This window comes from Diospyros lotus, chromosome 1 (genome assembly GCF_014633365.1).
Source record: "Diospyros lotus cultivar Yz01 chromosome 1, ASM1463336v1, whole genome shotgun sequence".
In the NCBI taxonomy this organism is placed as follows: domain Eukaryota; kingdom Viridiplantae; phylum Streptophyta; class Magnoliopsida; order Ericales; family Ebenaceae; genus Diospyros; species Diospyros lotus.
The window spans coordinates 23,615,623-23,636,070 of record NC_068338.1 but is presented as its reverse complement, the minus strand read 5'-3'; the positions used below and the strand labels follow the sequence as shown (position 1 = coordinate 23,636,070).

At 37.3% G+C, this 20,448-nt stretch overlaps 1 protein-coding gene across 7 annotated transcripts in view; it reads right to left on the bottom strand.

Annotated features, from left to right (window-relative positions):
* Positions 1-752: 752 nt before the first annotated feature.
* The window catches only part of LOC127795850 (xanthine dehydrogenase 1-like), a 94,154-nt gene continuing 74,458 nt past the window's right edge, over positions 753-20,448 (bottom strand). For 6 of the 7 annotated variants that reach the window (XM_052327789.1, XM_052327819.1, XM_052327782.1 and 3 more), the window contains 3 exons: positions 6,043-6,279; positions 4,719-4,892; positions 753-1,271 (listed from right to left, as the gene is read on the bottom strand). In XM_052327789.1, coding sequence (XP_052183749.1) covers positions 1,029-1,271; positions 4,719-4,892; positions 6,043-6,279 — 654 coding nt within the window. In that variant the 3' untranslated portion in view covers positions 753-1,028. Of the gene's footprint in view, positions 1,272-1,304; positions 3,054-4,718; positions 4,893-6,042; positions 6,280-20,448 lie in introns of those variants that run through there. The other variant, XM_052327810.1, reaches the window with a different exon arrangement.

Here is a 20,448-nt window from a genome sequence, read left to right as displayed (position 1 = left end):
CCGCTGGAGCCGACAGTGTGAGAAGGAGAGCGAGAGAGAGACAAAGAGAGAGAAATGCTGCATTTGGGGCATTTGGGTTATATAAAAGCTCATTTGTTTATTTTATTTAGATTTTTTGAATAATATCTCACGTATCACATTTTTTTTATATAAATAAATTATATTAACAGAAAAAATCACAAAATGTTTACAGTTTACACTAAGACATTTTCTGAGCAACCACAAAAAAACAAAACCAAACCATAATAAAAAAAACACAAATTAACAAAACTAATACAATTTAATTTTACGACATATGAATTTAAAAAAATATATAAAAATAAAGTTATATTATCAAGTTAAATCAATATCCGCTGCACTAGAACCCTTTCTTTGTTCTCTCCAAAAGATTCTTTTTCTTTCTCTCTTTCTTCAACCAAGACTTAAATTTCCAACCATGTACTCGAGTTAGAGAGATCTTAATATCACATTCTAACAACTTATTTAGTTCATAAGATAAATTAATGATAAGATAATAATAAAATTATACAATGTTACATTAACATATGAATATATTACTTGAAATTACTCTATCCCATCATCCCAAATTGGAATTAAAATTGGGGTAATAGTTTGGTCTTAACAAGGTATTTACCAAACTGCCCTTCACTTTTTGTGCCCACTCTGACTTTAAGCAATTCAATTCTTCAAAATCTGAAAATTCTAAAGCTGCAACACACCCACCAGCATGTAGAAAATGAAATAAAGCCATGTAAATGAAATCCTGTAAACTGTTATAATATCCGGTGAAGAAGTGACACTTTTAAACGAACCTTAGACTATCAGCCAACAGTGAACCGGTCACCGATTCATTACAAGCTGTAACAGGAGGAACAAAGAAAGTTATACTGGTCTAGTCTACTTTGTGAATTTACATTGATATTTTCCATCTATGCATAATCAAGTATACAACATCTCTGCCTGTACTTGCAGAACTTCGCCTATGGCTAAATCAGAATTCCCACGCCAGACGAGTATGGAACGCAGAATCAAACGCTGAGTTTGGGGCGGAAATCTGAGCTGATGAATGGAGTGGTAAATTCATCTAGACAAGCCATCCGAATCCGTTCTGGGGTTGCCGGGTTATCCAGAGGGAACCAATCTCTGTGCCCGGCTTCTGCTCTTGCTGCTATAATGGCATCTTTGATGGCAAAAAAGACAGCTGAAGCAAGAAAGAATGGAGGCTCACCCACGGCTTTGGATGAGTGGATGGCCTTCACATTAGGGGCATCCTGTCAATGGGGACCAAAAAAAAGAAAAAACCATAAGATGTAGAAATTGTAGTCTATTTGCATTAGGAATAGGCAGAGAACTAGATCGACGTAGTAGTCCAATCCAACTTCTGGACAGGCTTAAATATGCAGAGCCTAACTTGTGTGTCTAGAGAGGCTCGCCTTCTACAAAAAGTTCTCAATGAATCTTTTCACATTCATTTACGAACTGGGGGCCAAGGCCTGGGATAACCACTTGTAGAGTAGAGGGCACACATTATGTAATCAAGTAAAGTTTTTCAACAAAGGGGGACATAAACTAAATTACAGTAGTTTTCATTTACCTATGTAAATGCCTGAGATATCTAACAAGAAGAAAGCTCCTCTTGAACAACTTCATTGGCCAAATATGGGATGTCATGAATAACTTACGAAGAGAGATTACCATCCAAATGGGTGATCAAACAAATGCTATAAATTATTTCGATAAGGCCCACACTAAAGTTCAGTAAATTGTTGACAGGTGGCAGCAACTCATCCAAGCACGTGGAAGTTAAGAATAAACGGATTTATTATGCAGCAACAACTAAAAAATTGATAGCGCCTACCAATAAATACATGTTAGCGATACATTCTTTTTCAGCAGCTACAAAGTCATTAAAATAAAAAATTAGTTCAATGTGTAATTGTTATGTATCTCAAAAGATTAGTCAGAGACTGTTGGGACGAGCAATAGGCTCGGCCACCTCTAACACTTAGAACCAAATGAATCTGAAATAAATATTTGAAGGCTGGAAGCACACATATACGCATATAAAAAAACAGTAAGCTAAAAAAAAAAAGAACATAACAAGATTTTACTGTAGTTCACCCTAAAAAATTGGGCTACATCTACGTTGAGCTCCGGCAAGAAGAGCTCACTGCACTAATCGGAAGAATGTTTACACCCCCACTGTACACTCACTGGTCCTCTAACAAAAACCCCCAAAGATCACGAACAGATCAGAAGGCATACCTAAGGAACCAAAAAAAATGAAGAAGAAGAAGAACATGCACAAAGAGAAACCGAGAGGAAACCCTTAAGCAAATAACAACCTGACTGATGCTCAAATCTCGAGGAATAGAGGGATATAAATAGATAGGGTATGAGGCAAAGCAACGGCGGAGATAGGCCCTGATGATCAGATCAACGGTATCCACGGTAGCAAGCAACACGAAAAAATGCAACGGGAGAATCAAACGTGCCACAAATCGGAACGACAAGGGAGGTTGCCGTTTTGGCCATCTAAGCACACGGGCTCCAAAACAACATCGTTTTGGAGCAACTAGTGTGTGGTTGCCACCTGGCCTTCCATCCCTAGTTCCAAAACGGCAGCATTTTTGTGTTGATGCTTCACGATACTCAACAGAGACAAAGCTTCTTTGTCAGATATCAAGTGAGCTTGGCAATGAGTCAATGCCCCCACAACTTCTTCCAAAGCACAACTGTCAGATAGTTCCAGACATACAAGAATTACCACCTATGGGATGGCATGGGTTTCTCGAAACAGGAAAGAGGCTTTGCAGTATTTATGAGCACCAGGGTTGGTAGAAGAGGAGCACACAACTAACCTTTTTATTACTCGCATCAATTATTACCACCTATGGGATGCCTTCTGCCTCTCAAAAGAGGAAATAGGATTTCAGTGTTCAAGTGCACCAGTGTGGGTAAGAGGAGCACACGAAGTATCCCTTTTGTTACACTTGGCTGACTTGAGGATAAATGAGTAGAAGGGCCATCATGCTGAGGATTCAATTGAATACCTAAATGCATAGATTGAAAGCTTGATTTATTTATTTCTTACTCTTTTTGATTCATTTCAACAGAAAACAAAAGAAACAGAAAATAGAAGGCATGTAAAAAACAGAAGAATAACAAAAGAACTAGTGAAAGTTGATGGAGGAATTTGAATGTTCGTCCACTGTATGAAGTCCTTGCAACATTCGAGTGTTAACTACTCAGAACATGAACATTAGCCCGCATCCACCATCTATCTAACAAATATCTCCCTTACATATCTCAGGTTGTTGAACAAAATAGTTATAGTTATTACTGTTATATCCTATTAGCAAGAACCACCAAAAGAACTATAACCAGTTCAATGTGCTAATTGCAGTCCTATAGACTGATTTAGTTCACACATACACATGGATGGCTTAATGGCCTGAAGCATTAGCATATGATGAATGCTAGATGGTTCAGCCAAGGTAGTTGGGGATCAAGACAGTCCATAAAAACGCTAATTTACTTTCAGGGTGTTGGATGATTTTGAATGGTCAAAATGCAGTTTAACAGGGAAACTCGGTTTAGACAGAACTTTATCCATCAAATACATTTTCACTCATGAAAATCCAATCCGTGGTTGATCAGATTAACCTAGGTTGTAAATTTTTGGACTTGGTAGAAAATATGAAGAACACAAGAGCACAAGCTTTGTGTTGGATTTCCATTATATTTTAGGCCTCTCATCATTATGCTTGGTTTACATCCCAATATCCATCATACTTTTAATGCAGTTATTAGTTCCAAGTCCCTAACACCCCCCCCCCCCCCCCCCAAAAAAAAAAAAAAAAAAAAAAAACCTTTCTATTCTTGCTTCCCCACCATCATCTAAATGTTTCTGGTAATCATCAAATTCAACCACTACGACAGTGAATAGAATAAAAAATGTTTCTATAGAACAAAAAAGTAGCAGAGTACACGGTAGAAGTAAAAATGACAGCTTATTACTTTCCATAATTTTTTTGTACTTGGGCATATCTTATACATGCTTCAATGATTTCTTGTGCATGTGAGAAAAACACAATCTCAGAATCCAGTACTGTTTTCTGAAGTACATTTATAAATGGGTTTGTGTGTTCATCTTAAACTTCAAAGCTTTTTTATTTTTATTTATTAAGAAAAACATCACAACAAAAAAGACAACAGAAAGATCGAAGAGTTTCCTCAAAAAAGACCAAAAGAACAGGAACCACAATGATACATATCTTTACCGTCATAGAAGCAAGGATAGGATATCTGTAATAAAACCAGGTCAAAAGGAGGTCAATCTATCTTCACAGAACAAATCTTGATTAATCCTCCAAAAATCTATTTGAAACCTTGGTTACAGAACTTTTCATATTTCTAATTCTATTAATTTTATTATTAAGATTCTTTGGTCTCCAAGTAAATTAATCAACCTTCTGGCATTTGACAAACTACTGAAAGTGAAGCCAGTAATTTTCGTCAAAGATGAAGATATTCATGGACTTCATAGAATCCTTATTTATAACTAAAATTTGATTAAACTCCATTGCAGTTTTGAGCCATAATAGCCAAAGAGTACTAAATTTTACCCATATTCACTTAAGTTTACTACTGTCAAACATGGAAATGATATCATTGCAGTGAAGACTGAGAATGGTTTTGAGTCATACTAAATTTACCTTTAGAAGTGAAACACTGAATTTGAAGGGAATGTCATTCAGGGAAGGAATTTTATAATTTCCAGGCCCAGATGTATACAAAAATCCAGGTTGGATCCACTTGTGGGCTGCATCACCCCATTTAAGCTCTTCCAATGCTAACCATCCTAACCCTTGTATAAATGCTCCTTCAATCTGAGCCAGAATTACCATATTATCAGAAGACAAACATTCGCCATTTTAAATGATAACTTAACCACTTAAAAAGTTTCAACTCATCCACAATTGCATCAAAAGAGCAGTCTACAGAACTTGCACTTGAAAAGAGAACAAACTATTGCTAAAAAGTTGCCTACAGCTAGGTGTGGAAACAAAAAAAGAAAAGATAAGGAAAGCCATAATAGAACCAACTATCCCTTTTTTTTTTATAGAAAGCCAACAATTTATTTATAAGAAGAAAAGTTACAAGAGAACAAAAAGAAAAAATCCCCAAAACAGAATGTTTACCACGGAACAGAATATCAAATGAGTACGAGTACAAATAGAATAAGTTGGAAACAAATAGAATCGATTATCTGATGAGTACAATGATACTTGACAGATGGCAATAAGTATTTTTGGTATCTGTTAGAGAGAAATCAATTGGGGGTTCTTAACCTCAGCAGGATGGAACAGTAAAATAAGGTGGAATGTCCATTTTCCATAAGTAAAATGCATATGCAGCTCATTTGTTGGATTTGAACATTTAAGTGACAGCAGTAGGAAAATTTGAAGTAAATGGATAAAGACTAATTGCTCTATTCAGAGTTTAACTGTAATGTATCATATATGACTAACATGTTTCACAGTGTAATACTAACAATATCATATGCCTCGTATACAAGCCAGAGACGCGCACAAATATTCACAGAATGAAGTCTAGTTATACTTTTTACTCATGAAATTTGATTGGAAACATTTTGGCTGTTGCATCCCAATTAATATTTATCTGAATTAGTAAATTCAGATGAATTTTGGTCAGTTTAAGAGAAGCGTTATCATATGCAATAAAAGTAACTTCAAAGTAGTGCAGGCTGGATAGGAAAACCATGACATGCAACAAGCTCCAACAAGCCAAAAGGACAAACCTTAACAGCAGAAGCAAGCATTAGAAAAGATAAGACTAGGATCATAGTGGGAACAGGCATTAAATAGTTGTCAGTTCTTGAAGTCTCCTAGTTTACGTATTCATCTTTTCCCAAAGAAACTACTCCCCTAACAAAGAATAAACTCTCTATCTGAAACACTAGTATTTCCCATGAAACTATGATAAGTAAAAAATGTTACTGGGATGGGAAGGTCAAACCTGTCCAACATCAATAGCTGGATTGAGTGAATGTCCAAGATCCAGGAAAATATTTGCTGCCCTTGTGTGGAAATCTCCAGTCAGTGTGTCAACTTCAACCTCAGCAAATGCAGCACCATAGGTGAAGTAATTGAATGGCTTCCCTTTACCCGTCTTCAAGTCAAAGCCAATATCAGGTGTTGCATAGAATCCATGAGCAGATAGATCAATTCGCTCCACATAACATGCAGTTGCCAGCTGATAATAATTGTAATACAACACAACGATTCAGTAATTGTCCCAAATTATTTTCACCTGTTCTTCAATCAATTAGCAAGACCAAAATATAAACGGCGACTAATGCAGTTACTATCAGAAAATGTTCCCGACTTCGCCAAGGTGGTTATATATTTAAATCTAACATCCCCATTATTTAGAGGACAGTGCCTTGTAGGAGTTGGAAATCCAACCAGACTATTGTTGCAATGGAGTCCAAAAGTAACTTTTCCCATAGTATATGGCAGAAGTAAATATATGACATGTTCATATGATGAAAGAAATATTAACTTGAGGATGGCGATCCATTCTGCTTTAGATACAAAATGTTTTGCCTACTGATCTGGACTGATGCAATTCTCAGCCACACTGTACTTTGAGAACATTTGGCTGGAAGTAGATACCTGGATAGCCTTGCACAATAGATGGGTGGGTGGAACAATTACTCAATGGTCTGTTACACTTAGCTTTGTGGTGGCATGGCCAGTCTGACCGTGTAAAAGGCTACAGCACTACTTGTGATTCAATAATGACATTGGAAAGAGGGAAATAAGAATGATAAAAGAGGAAGAGAGTGGACTGATAGATGACGAAACACTAAGGAAGAAGGAAGAGAAGTAAAACATTGTCTTACCGGATAGACTCGTTGGAAGCAAATATGAAGATTAAGATGAAATAAATAATATAGTAAGGAAGATAAATACTATAAGAGCATGGAGAAAAGAATTGCAGGGAATTTGCAGGAAGTGCTTTAGTTTTAAGAGCATATGTTAAGAGATTTTGCCGGGATGGCCAGAAGTAAACCTCCATTTCAGAATTAAAGAAGAGGTCAAAGTTCAGTTTACAGAATAGTGTTTTGGGACTGGACAAATGCAACAAATTGGTTGCTAGCTTTTTGATGCAGAATCCAAATCATAGAAACAAGAGTAATCCCAATTACTCAGACCAAATATCATTAATCAATATTATTGATCATCAAAGTCCGCTCTACAATACATCAGGAAAGGATTATTTATAGACAACCAATTGATAAAATCTATTCTAACTAGGATTCCTTAATCCAATCTAATTATGATTATAAAGATAATCCCAATCTAATTAGGATTCTAGGAAAATAAAGAAATTTAAACAAACTAGGAAACAAATTAAAAATAAAGAAACTAATAAAACAATATTAATTTATTAGAATTATTAGTATAATTAGATATATTGCATATTGTTGTATGTGTTATTTATTTATTTATTATAACTATGTGTAATTAGGCTAAGGCCGTAAGTTATTAGGCCCGTTGTGCCTATTATAAATAACACACTAAGAGACTAATCTCTTAGGTTTTTCTCTCATAATTGTTTTCTCACATGGTATCAGAGCCACCGGTGAGAAAAACCCTAGCCACTGTTGTGTATCTTTTTTGCTACAGTATGCGTGGGATACAAGGAACTTGGTGGCATGCAAGAACACTAGTAGGCAAGCAAGGAGGCTCAAATGTGCCCCAACAAGGAGTTAAATCTTCCACAATAGAAACAGGACTATTAATAGATCAATATACACAAGATCAATAAGGGTGCGGCGAGAGTAAGCACGAACAATCTCAAAAGGACTTTTAACAGTGGACCTATTAATAGAGTTGTGATAAGAAAATTCTGCAGTTGGCAAAAAGAAGTCCCAATTATCAGGCTCCTCTCCTACAAGACATTTGAACAAGTCTCCCAAACTATGATTCACAACTTCAGTTTGTCCATTAGTTTGGAGATGAGAGGCAAAAGTGAATTTCAAACTTGTTCCAAATAGTTTCATAGTGTCTTTCAAAAATAACTAACAAATTTGACATCTCTATTAGATACAATGGAAGAAGGCAAACTCTGCAACTTAGCAACTTCTCTAAAGAACAATTTATCAACATGGGAAGCATCTATTGTCTTACTACAAGCAAGAAAATATGCCATCTTAGAAAACCTATTTACACAAATTCTCCATTATCCATCTTTCTTTGGGGTTAAAAGGGCAAATACGACACAAAGGCTAAGGTTATATCCAACAAACCCCTTACTCTAAAGGTCTTCCATTTGTCTATTCAATTCAGCTCACTCTTTTGGGTTCATCCTATAATGGGGCAAATTAGGTAATTGAGACCCAGGAACTAGATCAATGGCATGTTGGATATCCCTCATAAGTGGTAGGTCACTAGGGAGCTCACTGAGCATGATATCAAAAAATTCTTCTAACAATTGCTTCATACTAGATGGAAACTCCAAACTCTAGAGGAACTCAAATGGAGTCTTTAGTTGTAGAATTAATTGAGAGAAGAGAATAATCTACTGTTTTATTTGATAGTGCTCAATATATACATGATTAGGAGATCGAAGTCCTACTTAATGTACAAGTCTAATCTATATATAAGTACAAATATCTAATCTATTTAATAACATAAATAATCAACTAACATATAGGAGAGATATTCGGCCTTATCTCTTACTTTAACTGATCTGATCATTTAGGAGTTGAATAATCCGAATATTTAGGAGCATTATCTTGGATTTAGCTTCCTGTTAATGCCACTAGATTCATTTTAATTTTCCACATTAGCTATGATGGCTAACCATGTCCACTTTCTTAACAGTCTTTTCCAAATGTTTTAGGAGCTACAAGATGGATGTCTTTTCACTAGGGACTAGTGGTGCTAGCTTGGGCTTGGTCCTAGTGTTTCTATTAAAAGGTTTTGCAAGGATCAATGTGAGTTTCTTACCCTTATAGTTAAAGATATAGGTATTTTCTCGCCCATAATAAACTACACTCATGTCAAAAAGCCAAAGGCAAAATAAAAAGATATAAGCAAAACATCACAAAAAATTTCATCTGTGTAATCACCTAGTTGAATAAGAACAAGGCATCCCTGGATGACTGGCAAAGTTGTGTTGTTCACCCATTTAAATGCTTTTGGATGTGGTTCTACCTTAAGATTGAGTTGAGTAATTCTAGATTTAGAAACCATGTTCATGGTGCTACCCAATCAATAACTAGTATGCAAGTTCTCTCACCACTTGTAATGCATGTCTAAAAAATATTAGTGTGTTTCCATTCATCACCATGGACACTCTCAGTCAATACACACCACACAATATTAACCTATTCTACCATATCAAGTTCTTCATCAACCTCTTCCTCTCCTATAGAAAAATCTAATAGATTAACCATTTTGTATTCATCCTCAAGTTGATCAGTAAGTTGTTGCTATTGCTTTACAATTAAGGCACATTCAGTGCAACGAGCAGCTATGTGATGCTTCTTATGACAATAGTGGCATTGAATGAAGGGTTATGAGGATGGGAAGTACTAGGTTGGGAATTATTGGGAGGAAAATTTTTGAAGGATTTCTAGTACAATTCTTCTTATTTCATTAACAAAAGAGCTGTATAAAATATAGAAGAGAGTCTATTCTATATGTAGACAGAGCTCTAAATACAAGGAAAGTATCAAATCAGAAAATCAAATCAAAGAGATAGTTTCCTAAACTAAAGCTATTTACAAATTTAGAATATAAATTCTAAGAGAGATTTTTGGGATTTTAACACTCCCTCTTAAGTTGGTGAGTGGATATTTTCCATTCCTTGCTTGTTTGTTATTTCCTGAAATCTCAAAGTAGGTAGCCCTTTAGTCAAAACATCTGCTAGTTGATTCCCTGATGGCACATAGGGAGTAGTGATGAGACCATTGTCTAGCTTCTCTTTGATGAAGTGTCTATCAACCTCAACGTGTTTGGTTCAATTGTATTGGACTAGATTATGAGCTATGTTGATAGCTGACTTCTTGTCATAGTATAATCTCATTACCCCATTATCTTCAATCCTTAAATCATTTAGGACAATCCTAAGCCATCGAAGTTCACAGATCCTATGTGCCATAGCCCAAAACTCTACATCAACTCTTGACCTTGCTACAACATTTTGTTTCTTGCTTCCAAGTGACTAGATTTCCTGCAGTGAAAGTACAATAACCCGCTATAGACCTCTGTTAGAGATCTTGCATAGTCAATATCGGTGTATGCCTCCACTATCTAGTCATTTCCTTTTTGAAACAAAATGCCTCTTCTAGGAGTAGCTTTCACATACTGAAAAATTCTCTAAATTGCTTGCAAGTGCTCTTCTCTTGGATCATGCATCAATTAGCTGACAACACTTATTGCATAAGTTATGTCAGGCCAAGTATGTGAGAGGTAGATCATTAACCTCCCAACCAATCTTTGGTAATGTCCTTTATCAATTGCTCCTCCCTTGTCTTCTCAACCTATTCTATGATTGGGGTCAATGGGAGTGTTCAAAGCTGTAATTCCTAATGTACCCGTCTCCTTAAGCAAATCCAATACATATTTTCCTTGGGACACAAATATTCTTTGTTTGGAATATGCCACTTCAATTTTGAGGAAGTATTTCAACTTACCTAACTCTTTGATTTCAAACTCTCGAGTTAGTTTGAGTCTTTAATCTCTTTTTCTCCTCTTCATCGCTTCCGGTGATATGATGTCATCAACATATACTAGTAGAATAATAATCTTCCCTTCTCTTGAGTGTTTAATGAAGAGAGTTTGATCACCTTGACTTTATTTGCAGCCAAATCTCATCATAGCCTTGGTAAATCTTCCAAACCAAGCTCTTAGGGACTGCTTTAACCCATACAATGCTTTCTTCAACTTGCAAATTTTGTTAAGAGCAAACTCCTTACCAAATCCTAGTGGGGGTTCCCTGTATACTTCTTCTTCCAAGTCTCTATGAAGGAATTTGTTCTTTACATCAAATTATTGAAGCTCCCAATCTAAGTGGACAGCAAGAAATAACAGAATTCTTATGATGTTTATCTTTTCCATAAGGGAAAAAGTTTCTTGATAGTCCACCCCATAAGTCAAGGTATAACCCTTCGCAACTAGCCCTGCCTTGTATCTCTCAAGAGTTCCATCAGCTTTAAACTTCACCGTGTAGACTCATTTACAACCAACTGCTCTTTTTTCTTTTGAGACATGTGACAATATTCCAAGTCTTGTTCTTCACTAAGGCCCTCATTGCACATGTCCGATTCTTGTTTCTTAAAGCATCACATACTGTTTTTGGTATTTCAATTGAACTCAAGGTAAAAAGGAAGCTTTTATGTTGAGGGGAAAGTTGGTGTAAGTTTATGAAGTTGGATATGGATGTTGGGTGCATTTTCTTGTCCCTTTTCTTAAGGCAATGGGGAGGTCAAGATCAGTTTCTGAACTTGGCTGGTTATCACATAAAACAAACTCATTAGCATCAAATGGAGGTGTATTCAAAGTGTTTTCATTACCTATACTCGAGTTAGACTCGTGACTTTGCTTTGGAACTTGTGAGTGTTGCACTCTTCTTGAATCTTCAGCTGCTTCACTAAAGGAGCACCTGGAATCTGGTTTTTTGAATCTATAGTATGTCCAAGGCTTGACAAGGTTGCTATTTCAACTAGGTACACATTCTCAGTGTGTGGATCTATTTTGGCCTCAATGGGATCAGCTATTGTGGTTACGATTAGAAAAACATGGCAATTATTTGGCTCAGTTGGAGGTTCAGGTGGTTCGAAAGGATGATTTATGGTGAGACTACCAAGGCTCTCAAGAAAAGATGTGAAACCCGAGCACACATCTTCATCGAGTAATTTCTACCCCTAAAGATGAGTGGGAAGGGGTTTATAGAAAGGTTTTGCTTCATGGAAGCTTACATCAAGGGAGACAAAAATGTGCCAGCTAGAAGGGTCATAACATTTGTATCCCTTTTGAGTTGAAGAATAGCGAACTGAAGAATTAATTAAGAGAAAAAAGGTTATTCTGGCTTCATTGATAGACTTTGATTTATAAAAGATTAGGAGATAGGAATCCTTACTATTGTACAAGTCTAACTTATCTAAATTACAAAACATAATTAGTTTAAACTTATAGATAATCTATTTACGGAAACAGGAAACAAAATAAGCTAAATAAAAGGAGAGACATTTGGCCTTATCTTCAGCTTTGAGAATTCCGAAACTTTAGGAGCATTATCTCGGTTTTTTACTTGAGGATAAATCTTCTCTGAATTTAGCTTAATTATCCACATTCCCCCTCAAGCTTGGGCTGAAAAATGTTGTTCAAACCAAGCTCGGAGCTCATTCCATCAAAAATTCTTCTCGGTAGAGCTTTAGTTAGTATATCAGCAACTTGATTTGTAGTGGGAGTATATACCAGCTGAAACATCCCTTCTTCCAACTTCTCTTTAATAAAATGCCAGTCTATTTCAACATGTTTTGTCCGATCATGATGGACCGAGTTCTTTGCAATGCTGATTGCAGATTGATTATCACATAGAACTTGAATTGGTTTAGGGATAGACACTTGAAGTTCTTGAAATAATCTTCTCAACCATATTCCTTCACAAAACCCTTGAGCCATAGCTCGAAATTTAGCCTCCGCACTACTTCTTGCAACCACAGACTGTTTTTTGCTATGCCAAGTAACTAAATTCCCCCAAACAAAAGAACAATAGCCAAATGTTGACCTCCTATCACAAACAGAACCAGCCCAATTAGCATCACTATACACTTCTATTCCTCGATTATTTGTTTTCAGGAACATCAAGCCTTTTCCCGGAGTCAATTTTAGAAACTTTAAGATGTGATAGACAACATTCATATGTACTTCTCTAGGATCATTCATAAATTGGCTAACACAACTTACTAAGAAGCTTATATCAGGCCGCATGTGGGATAAGTATATTAACTTTCCCACCAATCTTTGATACCTTCCCTTGTCAATTGGTGCACTTTCCTTGCCAAGATCTAACTTTGTAGTTGTATCCATAGGTGAATCAGCCGGTTTGCAACCCAATATCCTAGTTTCTTTTAGTAGGTCTAGAGTATACATTCTTTGGGATACAGAGATACATTCTTTTGATCTTGCAACCTCCATACCTAAGAAGTACCTTAGATTTCCGAGATCATTGATTTCAAATTCCTTTGCAAGCATGCCCTTGAGATTATTTATTTCTAGCTGGTTATCTCCTGTAACAATAATATCATCCACATATACTATACGAATGGATAATTTACCTCCCATGGTATGTTTGATAAGCAGTGTGTTATCAGCTTGATTTTGATTGTGCTCTTGTCACTTGACCGCCTTTGTAAATCTCTCAAACTAAGCTCTACGTGATTGTTTGAGTTTGTAGAGGGATCGTTTGAGTTTGCATACCTTGTTTCTCGTATGATTGGTTTCAAAGCCATAAGGAATTTCCATATAAACTTCTTCTTCTAGAGTTCCATTTAAAAAAGCATTCTTCACATCTAGTTGGTGAGGAGGCCAATCTAAATTTGCAGCTAGAGACAATAGGATTCGGATGGTATTTAACTTGGCCACAAGAGCAAATGTCTCTTGGTAATCAATACCATAGGATTGAGTGAACCCCTTTGCTACTAGCCGAGCTTTGAATCGGTCAATCTGCCCATCTTCGTTATACTTTACTGTAAAAATCCACTTGTAGCCGACAGGTTGTTTTCCAGGAGGTAGAGAGGTTATCTCCCATCTTCCATTTTTCTCCAAGGCATTCATTTCATCAAGAACAACCTATTTCCATTGTGGCTATTGGAAAGGTTCTGTAATTGTGTTTGGCACCTGCACCTTATTCAAATTTGATAAAAACACACAAAACTTTGATGACAGGTCCTTGTAGGATATATAGTTATGTATTGGGTGCTGAGTGCAAGATCTTATGCCCTTCCATAAGGCAATAGGCCAATTAGTCTCATCAGTGGTTGCACTATCTAAATTGTCCCATAGATGATTGTCACTGTCACTTAGAGAGGAATTGGGACTAGTATCTTGGTCAGGCCAATTGTAGGATTGATGCTCTTTTTCCTGTTGGGACTTCCTCCGAGAGTAGACCTGAAATTCTTTGGTGATAGGAGGCTGAGGACTAAGGAAACTTGCAGGAGGGTGGTCATGAGTAGATTGAGGTTGTTGATGGTTAGGCTCTGGATGTATGGGTACAACAGATTGCAAAGTTTGTTGCTGCATAGACTGTTGTTGCATAGGAAGAGTTTCCCAAAACTGATATTCTTGAGAATTATAGAAATTGTTCTCCCTCTAAATATCAGTTTTGGGATAACAAGGTTGATGTTCAAAAAAGGTTACATCTATAGAGTTAAAAATTCATTTATGCTCGGGAGAGTAGCACTTGTAACCTTTTTGATGAGGAGAATAGCCAATGAAGATGCATTTAAGAGATTTAGGGTCAAGTTTGCTTTGGAATTGTTGGTGTACATGCACAAAAACAGTACATCCAAAGATTTTAAGAGGGATATGAGATAGCAACTGAGTGTGAGGATAGGATTTGAGAAGAATTTGGCTTGATGTATGATGGTTTAGAGTTCGAGAGAGTAACCGGTTAATTAGATAAGTGGTTGTGAGAATGGCTTCACCCCAAAAATGTTTAGGGACATTTGTAGAAAATAGCAAAGAACGAGCCACTTCTAAGATATGTCAGTTTTTCCTTTTAGCTACACCGTTTTGTTGGGGTGTATCCACACAAGAACTTTGATGTATAATGCCATTGTTTGAAAGATAGGAACCAAGGATTGAAGAAAAATATTCCTTGGCATTATCAGTTCTGAGGATTTGAATTTTGGTATTAAATTGTCTTTCCGCCATAGAATGAAACAATTGAAAAATGGAACCAACTTCTGATTTTTCTTTCATGAGAAATACCCATGTAAGCCGGGTATGGTCATCAATAAATGAAACAAACCAACGAGAACCCATTATGTTTTTAACTCGAGAAGGTCCCCATACATCACTATGAATCATAGAAAAGGGTGTGAAGGAGAATAACTTTGACTAGGATAATTATTTCTCACATGCTTAGAGTATTGACAAATTTCACAATGTATTTGCTGTGAATCTTGACTCTTAAACAATGCTGGGAATAATTTCCTAAGGTAAACAAAGTTTGGATGTATCTATAATGCCATAACATAATTGCATCATTATGAGTGGTGGAGGAATCGGAGAAACAAACTGAAGGAATGGCCGAATAGGTGTTAGACTGAACTAGGTTATCTTCGGAGTTGGTCTTAGCAAGGAAATAGAGCCCCAATCCTTTTTCAGCAATGCCAATCATCTTCCCCGAAGTCCGCTCCTAAAATTCACATACATTTTTTGAGAATTTGGCAATACAATCTAAATCAGATGTTAGTTTACTGATAGACAATAGATTGCAATCTAGATTAGGCACTAAGAGAACCGATTTCAACACAATATCCTTGGAGATAGTAACAGTTCTGGTTCCCACAACTTTTGATAGAGAGCCATTGGCCACTCTAACAGTCCAGTTTTTGTCACATGGCTGGAAATTGGATAACAAACTGATTTGTCCTGTCATATGATCTGAGGTCCCTGAATCAATCACCCAAACATTAAATAAATCTCTTTTAGTGACAAACCCATGTAAGAAAGTACCTTTATGGGCTATGGATCCTGATGCTATGGTTGAGGACTGATTAAGTTGAGTCTTCTCAAGCATAGACTTCAGACACTCCATTTGTTCCTTGTTGAATGGTGTTGGTGCTGCTACTGTAGTGGTCTCTTCTATGGACACTAGGTTGCCCTTACTCCTCCTCTCATGAGCTGGCTTCCAATCAGCAGGTTTTCCATGTATCTCCCAACAAGTATTCTTGGTGTGTCCTGCTTTGTGGCAGTGATCACACCATGGTTGTTCCTTCCTTGGTTTGAAATTCTGTGATGAAATGCCTCTGGTTACTAAGGCTGAGTGTTCCAGATTTGATACCGCTGGCTTAAAGCATGATTTTCAGCCGGCTTTCTTCCCTTCGAACTTCGGAAAAAGCCTCTCAGATACTAAGGAGAGGTTTTATACTGAGTATCCTTCCTCTAACACCATCTAGATTCTTATTCAAGCCCATTAAGAACTTATACAACCTCTTTTGTTCAACAATTTTCTTGTATTTTGTAGAATCTTCTGTGCACTTCCATTCAATGTTATCAAACTTATCTAGTTGCAGCCAATATTTATTCAAAGAATTGAAATATTGAGTCACATGTGATTCACCTTGTTTGAGATCATCAAGTAAGCTTTCAATCTCAAACAATTTAGAGGTGTTTTCAACATGTGAGTAAGCCTCTCTAGCAGCCTCCCAAATCTCTTGGGCTGTATCATATAACATAAAATTTTCTCCTATATCATTGACTATAGAATTAATGAGCCAAGACATTACTATGTTATTTTTGGCTTGCCAACTCTGATATGTAGAATCTTCCTCTACTAGTTTGGTTGTTGCCTCGGTCAAGTAATCATCCTTTTCTTTCCCTCGTATGAACAACAAGACGGATTGAGACCATTGTAGGTAATTTTGCCCATTCAATTTATGTCTAGTAACAGTGAACATATTGTTGTCAATAGGGCCTTGATTGTTGGTGGGTAAAGGGACGATTTCGGATGGCTGAGTACTCTTGCCAGCCATGTTGATAAGAGAGATGAACTGGAAATTAAGGACACGTTTTGGAAGGAAAAAAACGGAAGGAGGATTATCGGGAGATTTGGAAGGGAAAACCGGAAGGAGGACTATCGGGAGATTCTTTGGCCAAAGGGTAGCTCTAATACCATGAAGAATTAATTGGAGAAAAAAGGTTATTCCAGCTTCATTGATAGACTTTGATTTATACAAGATTAGGAGATAGGAATCCTACCTATTGTACAAGTCTAACTTATCTAAATTACAAAACATAATTAGTTTAAACTTATAAATAATCTATTTACAGAAACAGGAAACAAAATAAGCTAAATAAAAGGAGAGACATTCGGCCTTATCTTCAGCTTTGAGAATTCCGAAACTTTAGGAACATTATCTCGATTTTTTATTTGAGGATAAATTTTCTTTGAATTTAGCTTAATTATCCACACAAAGACACATCTTTTCACTCTAGGATCTAACTTGGATTTGTGGTTTTTATGAAAATGTAGGTAGGCAATGCAACCAAAAACTTTCAAAGGGAGGCTTCAGATGGAAATAGAATCAGGGAAGTAATCGAACAGTGTATGTAAAGGACTTTTATTTCCCAAGATTCTAAAGGGGAGTCAATTAATAAGATGGGCAGCTATCAAGGCTGTTTCACCCCAAAGGAATTTTGAAACATTTAATTGAAACAAGAGAGCCCACGTTACTTCTAAGAGGTGGCGTTTTTTTGTTCAGGAACCCCATTTTGTTGGGGTGTGTCAACACAAGATGACTTGCGCATAATACCCTCTTTTTTAAAGAAAGAACAAAGAGTTTGATTAAAGTAGTCTATTGCATTATCAAAACGAACCCTCTTGATTTTTTTCCCCGAATTGATTGATAATCATTTTTTGAAATTTGGGAAACAAGATACTAACTTCTGATTTTTCTTTCATGAGAAACAACCATGTGGTATGAGTTCAATCATCTATAAAAGATACAAACCTTATATCCCCATTAATATTAGGAATTTTTGAAGGCACCCAGACATCAAAGTGTATCAAGGAAAAAAGTTTATTGCATCTTATTGATTTTGTTGGAAAATATACACAATGATGTTTTACAAGTTAACTGTTAGAATTATTATTATATATTATAATTATTATATGTGTGTTTTATTTGTAATTAGATTAAGTCCATAAGTTTAAGGCCCATTATGCTAATTATAAATAACAAGCTAAGAGAGGCTAGTTTCTTAGGTTTTTTCTCTCCTAATTATTTTCTCACATAGTATCAGAGCCACCGGTGAGAAAAAAAACCCTAGTCGTCGCTATGTATTGTTTTCCAGCTACATTTAAACCTTAACCGTCACTGCCCATACCGAAACCCCATTATCCGACCACAACCTCACCACACCGTTGCCACCATCGAGTTTGTCGCCTCCAGATCGGCCTATTGCCTAAGAATCGCCGCCGTCAGACCAGCCACCGCTGCCACATGCTGCCTCCGCCTCGACACGCCGGCGCGTGACAGCGCGTCCGTCGATCTTCTTTCACCAAATTCTCCAAATTTGACCGCCGCCGACCCGTAAAACTATTTCTGGTGTCAAAGTCCTCATCATGTCTGACTTCAGTGATGCGGTTTTTGCCGATGGTACTCCCGCTTCGGTTTCTGCCATTGCCCCTACTATCTCTCAATCCTTTATTGTCTCCAATCTTGGGACAACCAATTTTACCACTATCAAGATGATAGGGTCTGCCAATTATCTCTCATGGGCAGTCTCTGTTAAAATGTGGTTCAAAGGGCAAGGTTAAGCAGATCATCTTACCACGAAGGCTAAAAGTGTGCCAGAAGCTAATCGGGTGAGATGGGAACAAGTGGATGCCCAGTTATGTAACCTCCTATGGCAGTCTATTGATCCATCCATCATGCAACTCTTTTGCCCCTTTGAAACTTGTGTTGATCTGTGGAAGGAAGCTGAAGAGTGTTATACAAACGACATCCAACGTTTGTACACTGTGGTCTCTAATATCAAGAATCTCAAGCAAGGGTCGTCCATGGAATTTTATCTAGGGCAGGTTCGAGCTCTCATGCAAGAATTTGATGCTCTTCTTTCTCTTACTATGACCCGCACCGAACAAATTGCTCAACGAGAGAAGTTTTTTATGGTTATTGCTCTCTTCGATCTAAAACCATAGTTTGACGCCATCAAACATCAAATCTTGATCAGCTTCGCTAACCCTACCATAAAGGACTCTTTCAAAAGGTTGTTGAATATGACAGGTGCACATAGTATGTCTTCTTCTTCTCATGTTGTTCCTCCAACCGAAAATCTTAACCTTGTTGCAAAATCTATCAAGTGTATCTTCCTCGACTATTCCCGATTGCAAAAAGACTATAAGTGTTACTCTCCTGAGCTACATCGCTATTTTTTGTTTGCTGATGTCACATTCTTTGAACATCAGTTCTTTTTTTCGGTTGCTCAACCTGATTCACAAAGTCTTCACCAGGTTTTGCCTATTCCTTTTTCTTTTCTTCAGTTGTCCTCCTCAGATCCGTCTGTCTCCTCTGTGGCGCCTACCCTACCATTTTCCAGTCCACCTACCACGGCTCCTCCACTGCTTACATATCACCGTCATCCTCATCCCGCTACCGGCGCCAACATTCCTCCAGCCCAGGACTCTCCTAACTCGCTCTCTCTGTCTATTGTCCCTCTTGCCCCGGATCCTGAGCTCGATAATCTCCCTGTTGTTATTTGCAAAGGTACACGGTCTACTCATAATCCCCATCCTATTTATAACTTTTTATGCCATGACCGTTTGTCTCCTCCTTATAGTGCATTTGTTTCAAGTCTTTCCTCTGTTTCTATTCCTAAAACCACAGGTGAAGCTCTGTCCCATCCTAGTTAGCGCTAGGCTATGTTAGATGAGATTGACGCCTTACATTCAAATAGTACTTGGGATTTGGTGCTTTTACCACTAGGAAAGACTCCTGTTGATTGTCATTGGGTATTCACACCCAAAGTGGGTCCTAATGGCCAGGTGGAACGTCTTAAGGCCTGTTTGGTTGCCAAAGGCTTTACACAGATCTATGGGCTGGATTACAACGATACTTTATCTCCTATTGCGAAAATGGCCTTTGTTTGCCTCTTTCTCTCTCTGGCTGCTACGCGTCATTGGCCACTCTATCAGCTTGATATTAAAAATGTCTTTCTTCATAGTGATTTGCGAGAAGAGGTATATATAGAGCAACCACCTGATTTTGTTGCTCAGGGGGAGTCCAATGTAGTCTGCAAACTCAGGAAGTCTCTCTATGGTTTGAAACAATCTCCACGGGCGTGATTTGGCAGGTTCAACACTATGGTTCAAGCCTTTGGCCTCACTCGAAATGAGGCTGATCATTCGGTTTGCTATCGCCATTCTTTTTCCTTATGTATCTATCTTGTGGTTTATGTCGATAACATTATTATCACAGGGAGTGATCAGGTTGGAATACAGAAGCTAACGGAACATCTACATCAGCACTTTCAGACCAAAGACCTAGACCAACTTCGGTATTTCTTGGGTATTGAAGTTGCTAAATCAGGAGATGGTATCTCAATTTCTCAGAGAAAGTATGCACTGGACATCTTAGAAGAAATTGGTATGGTGAATTACAAACCAGTTGACACC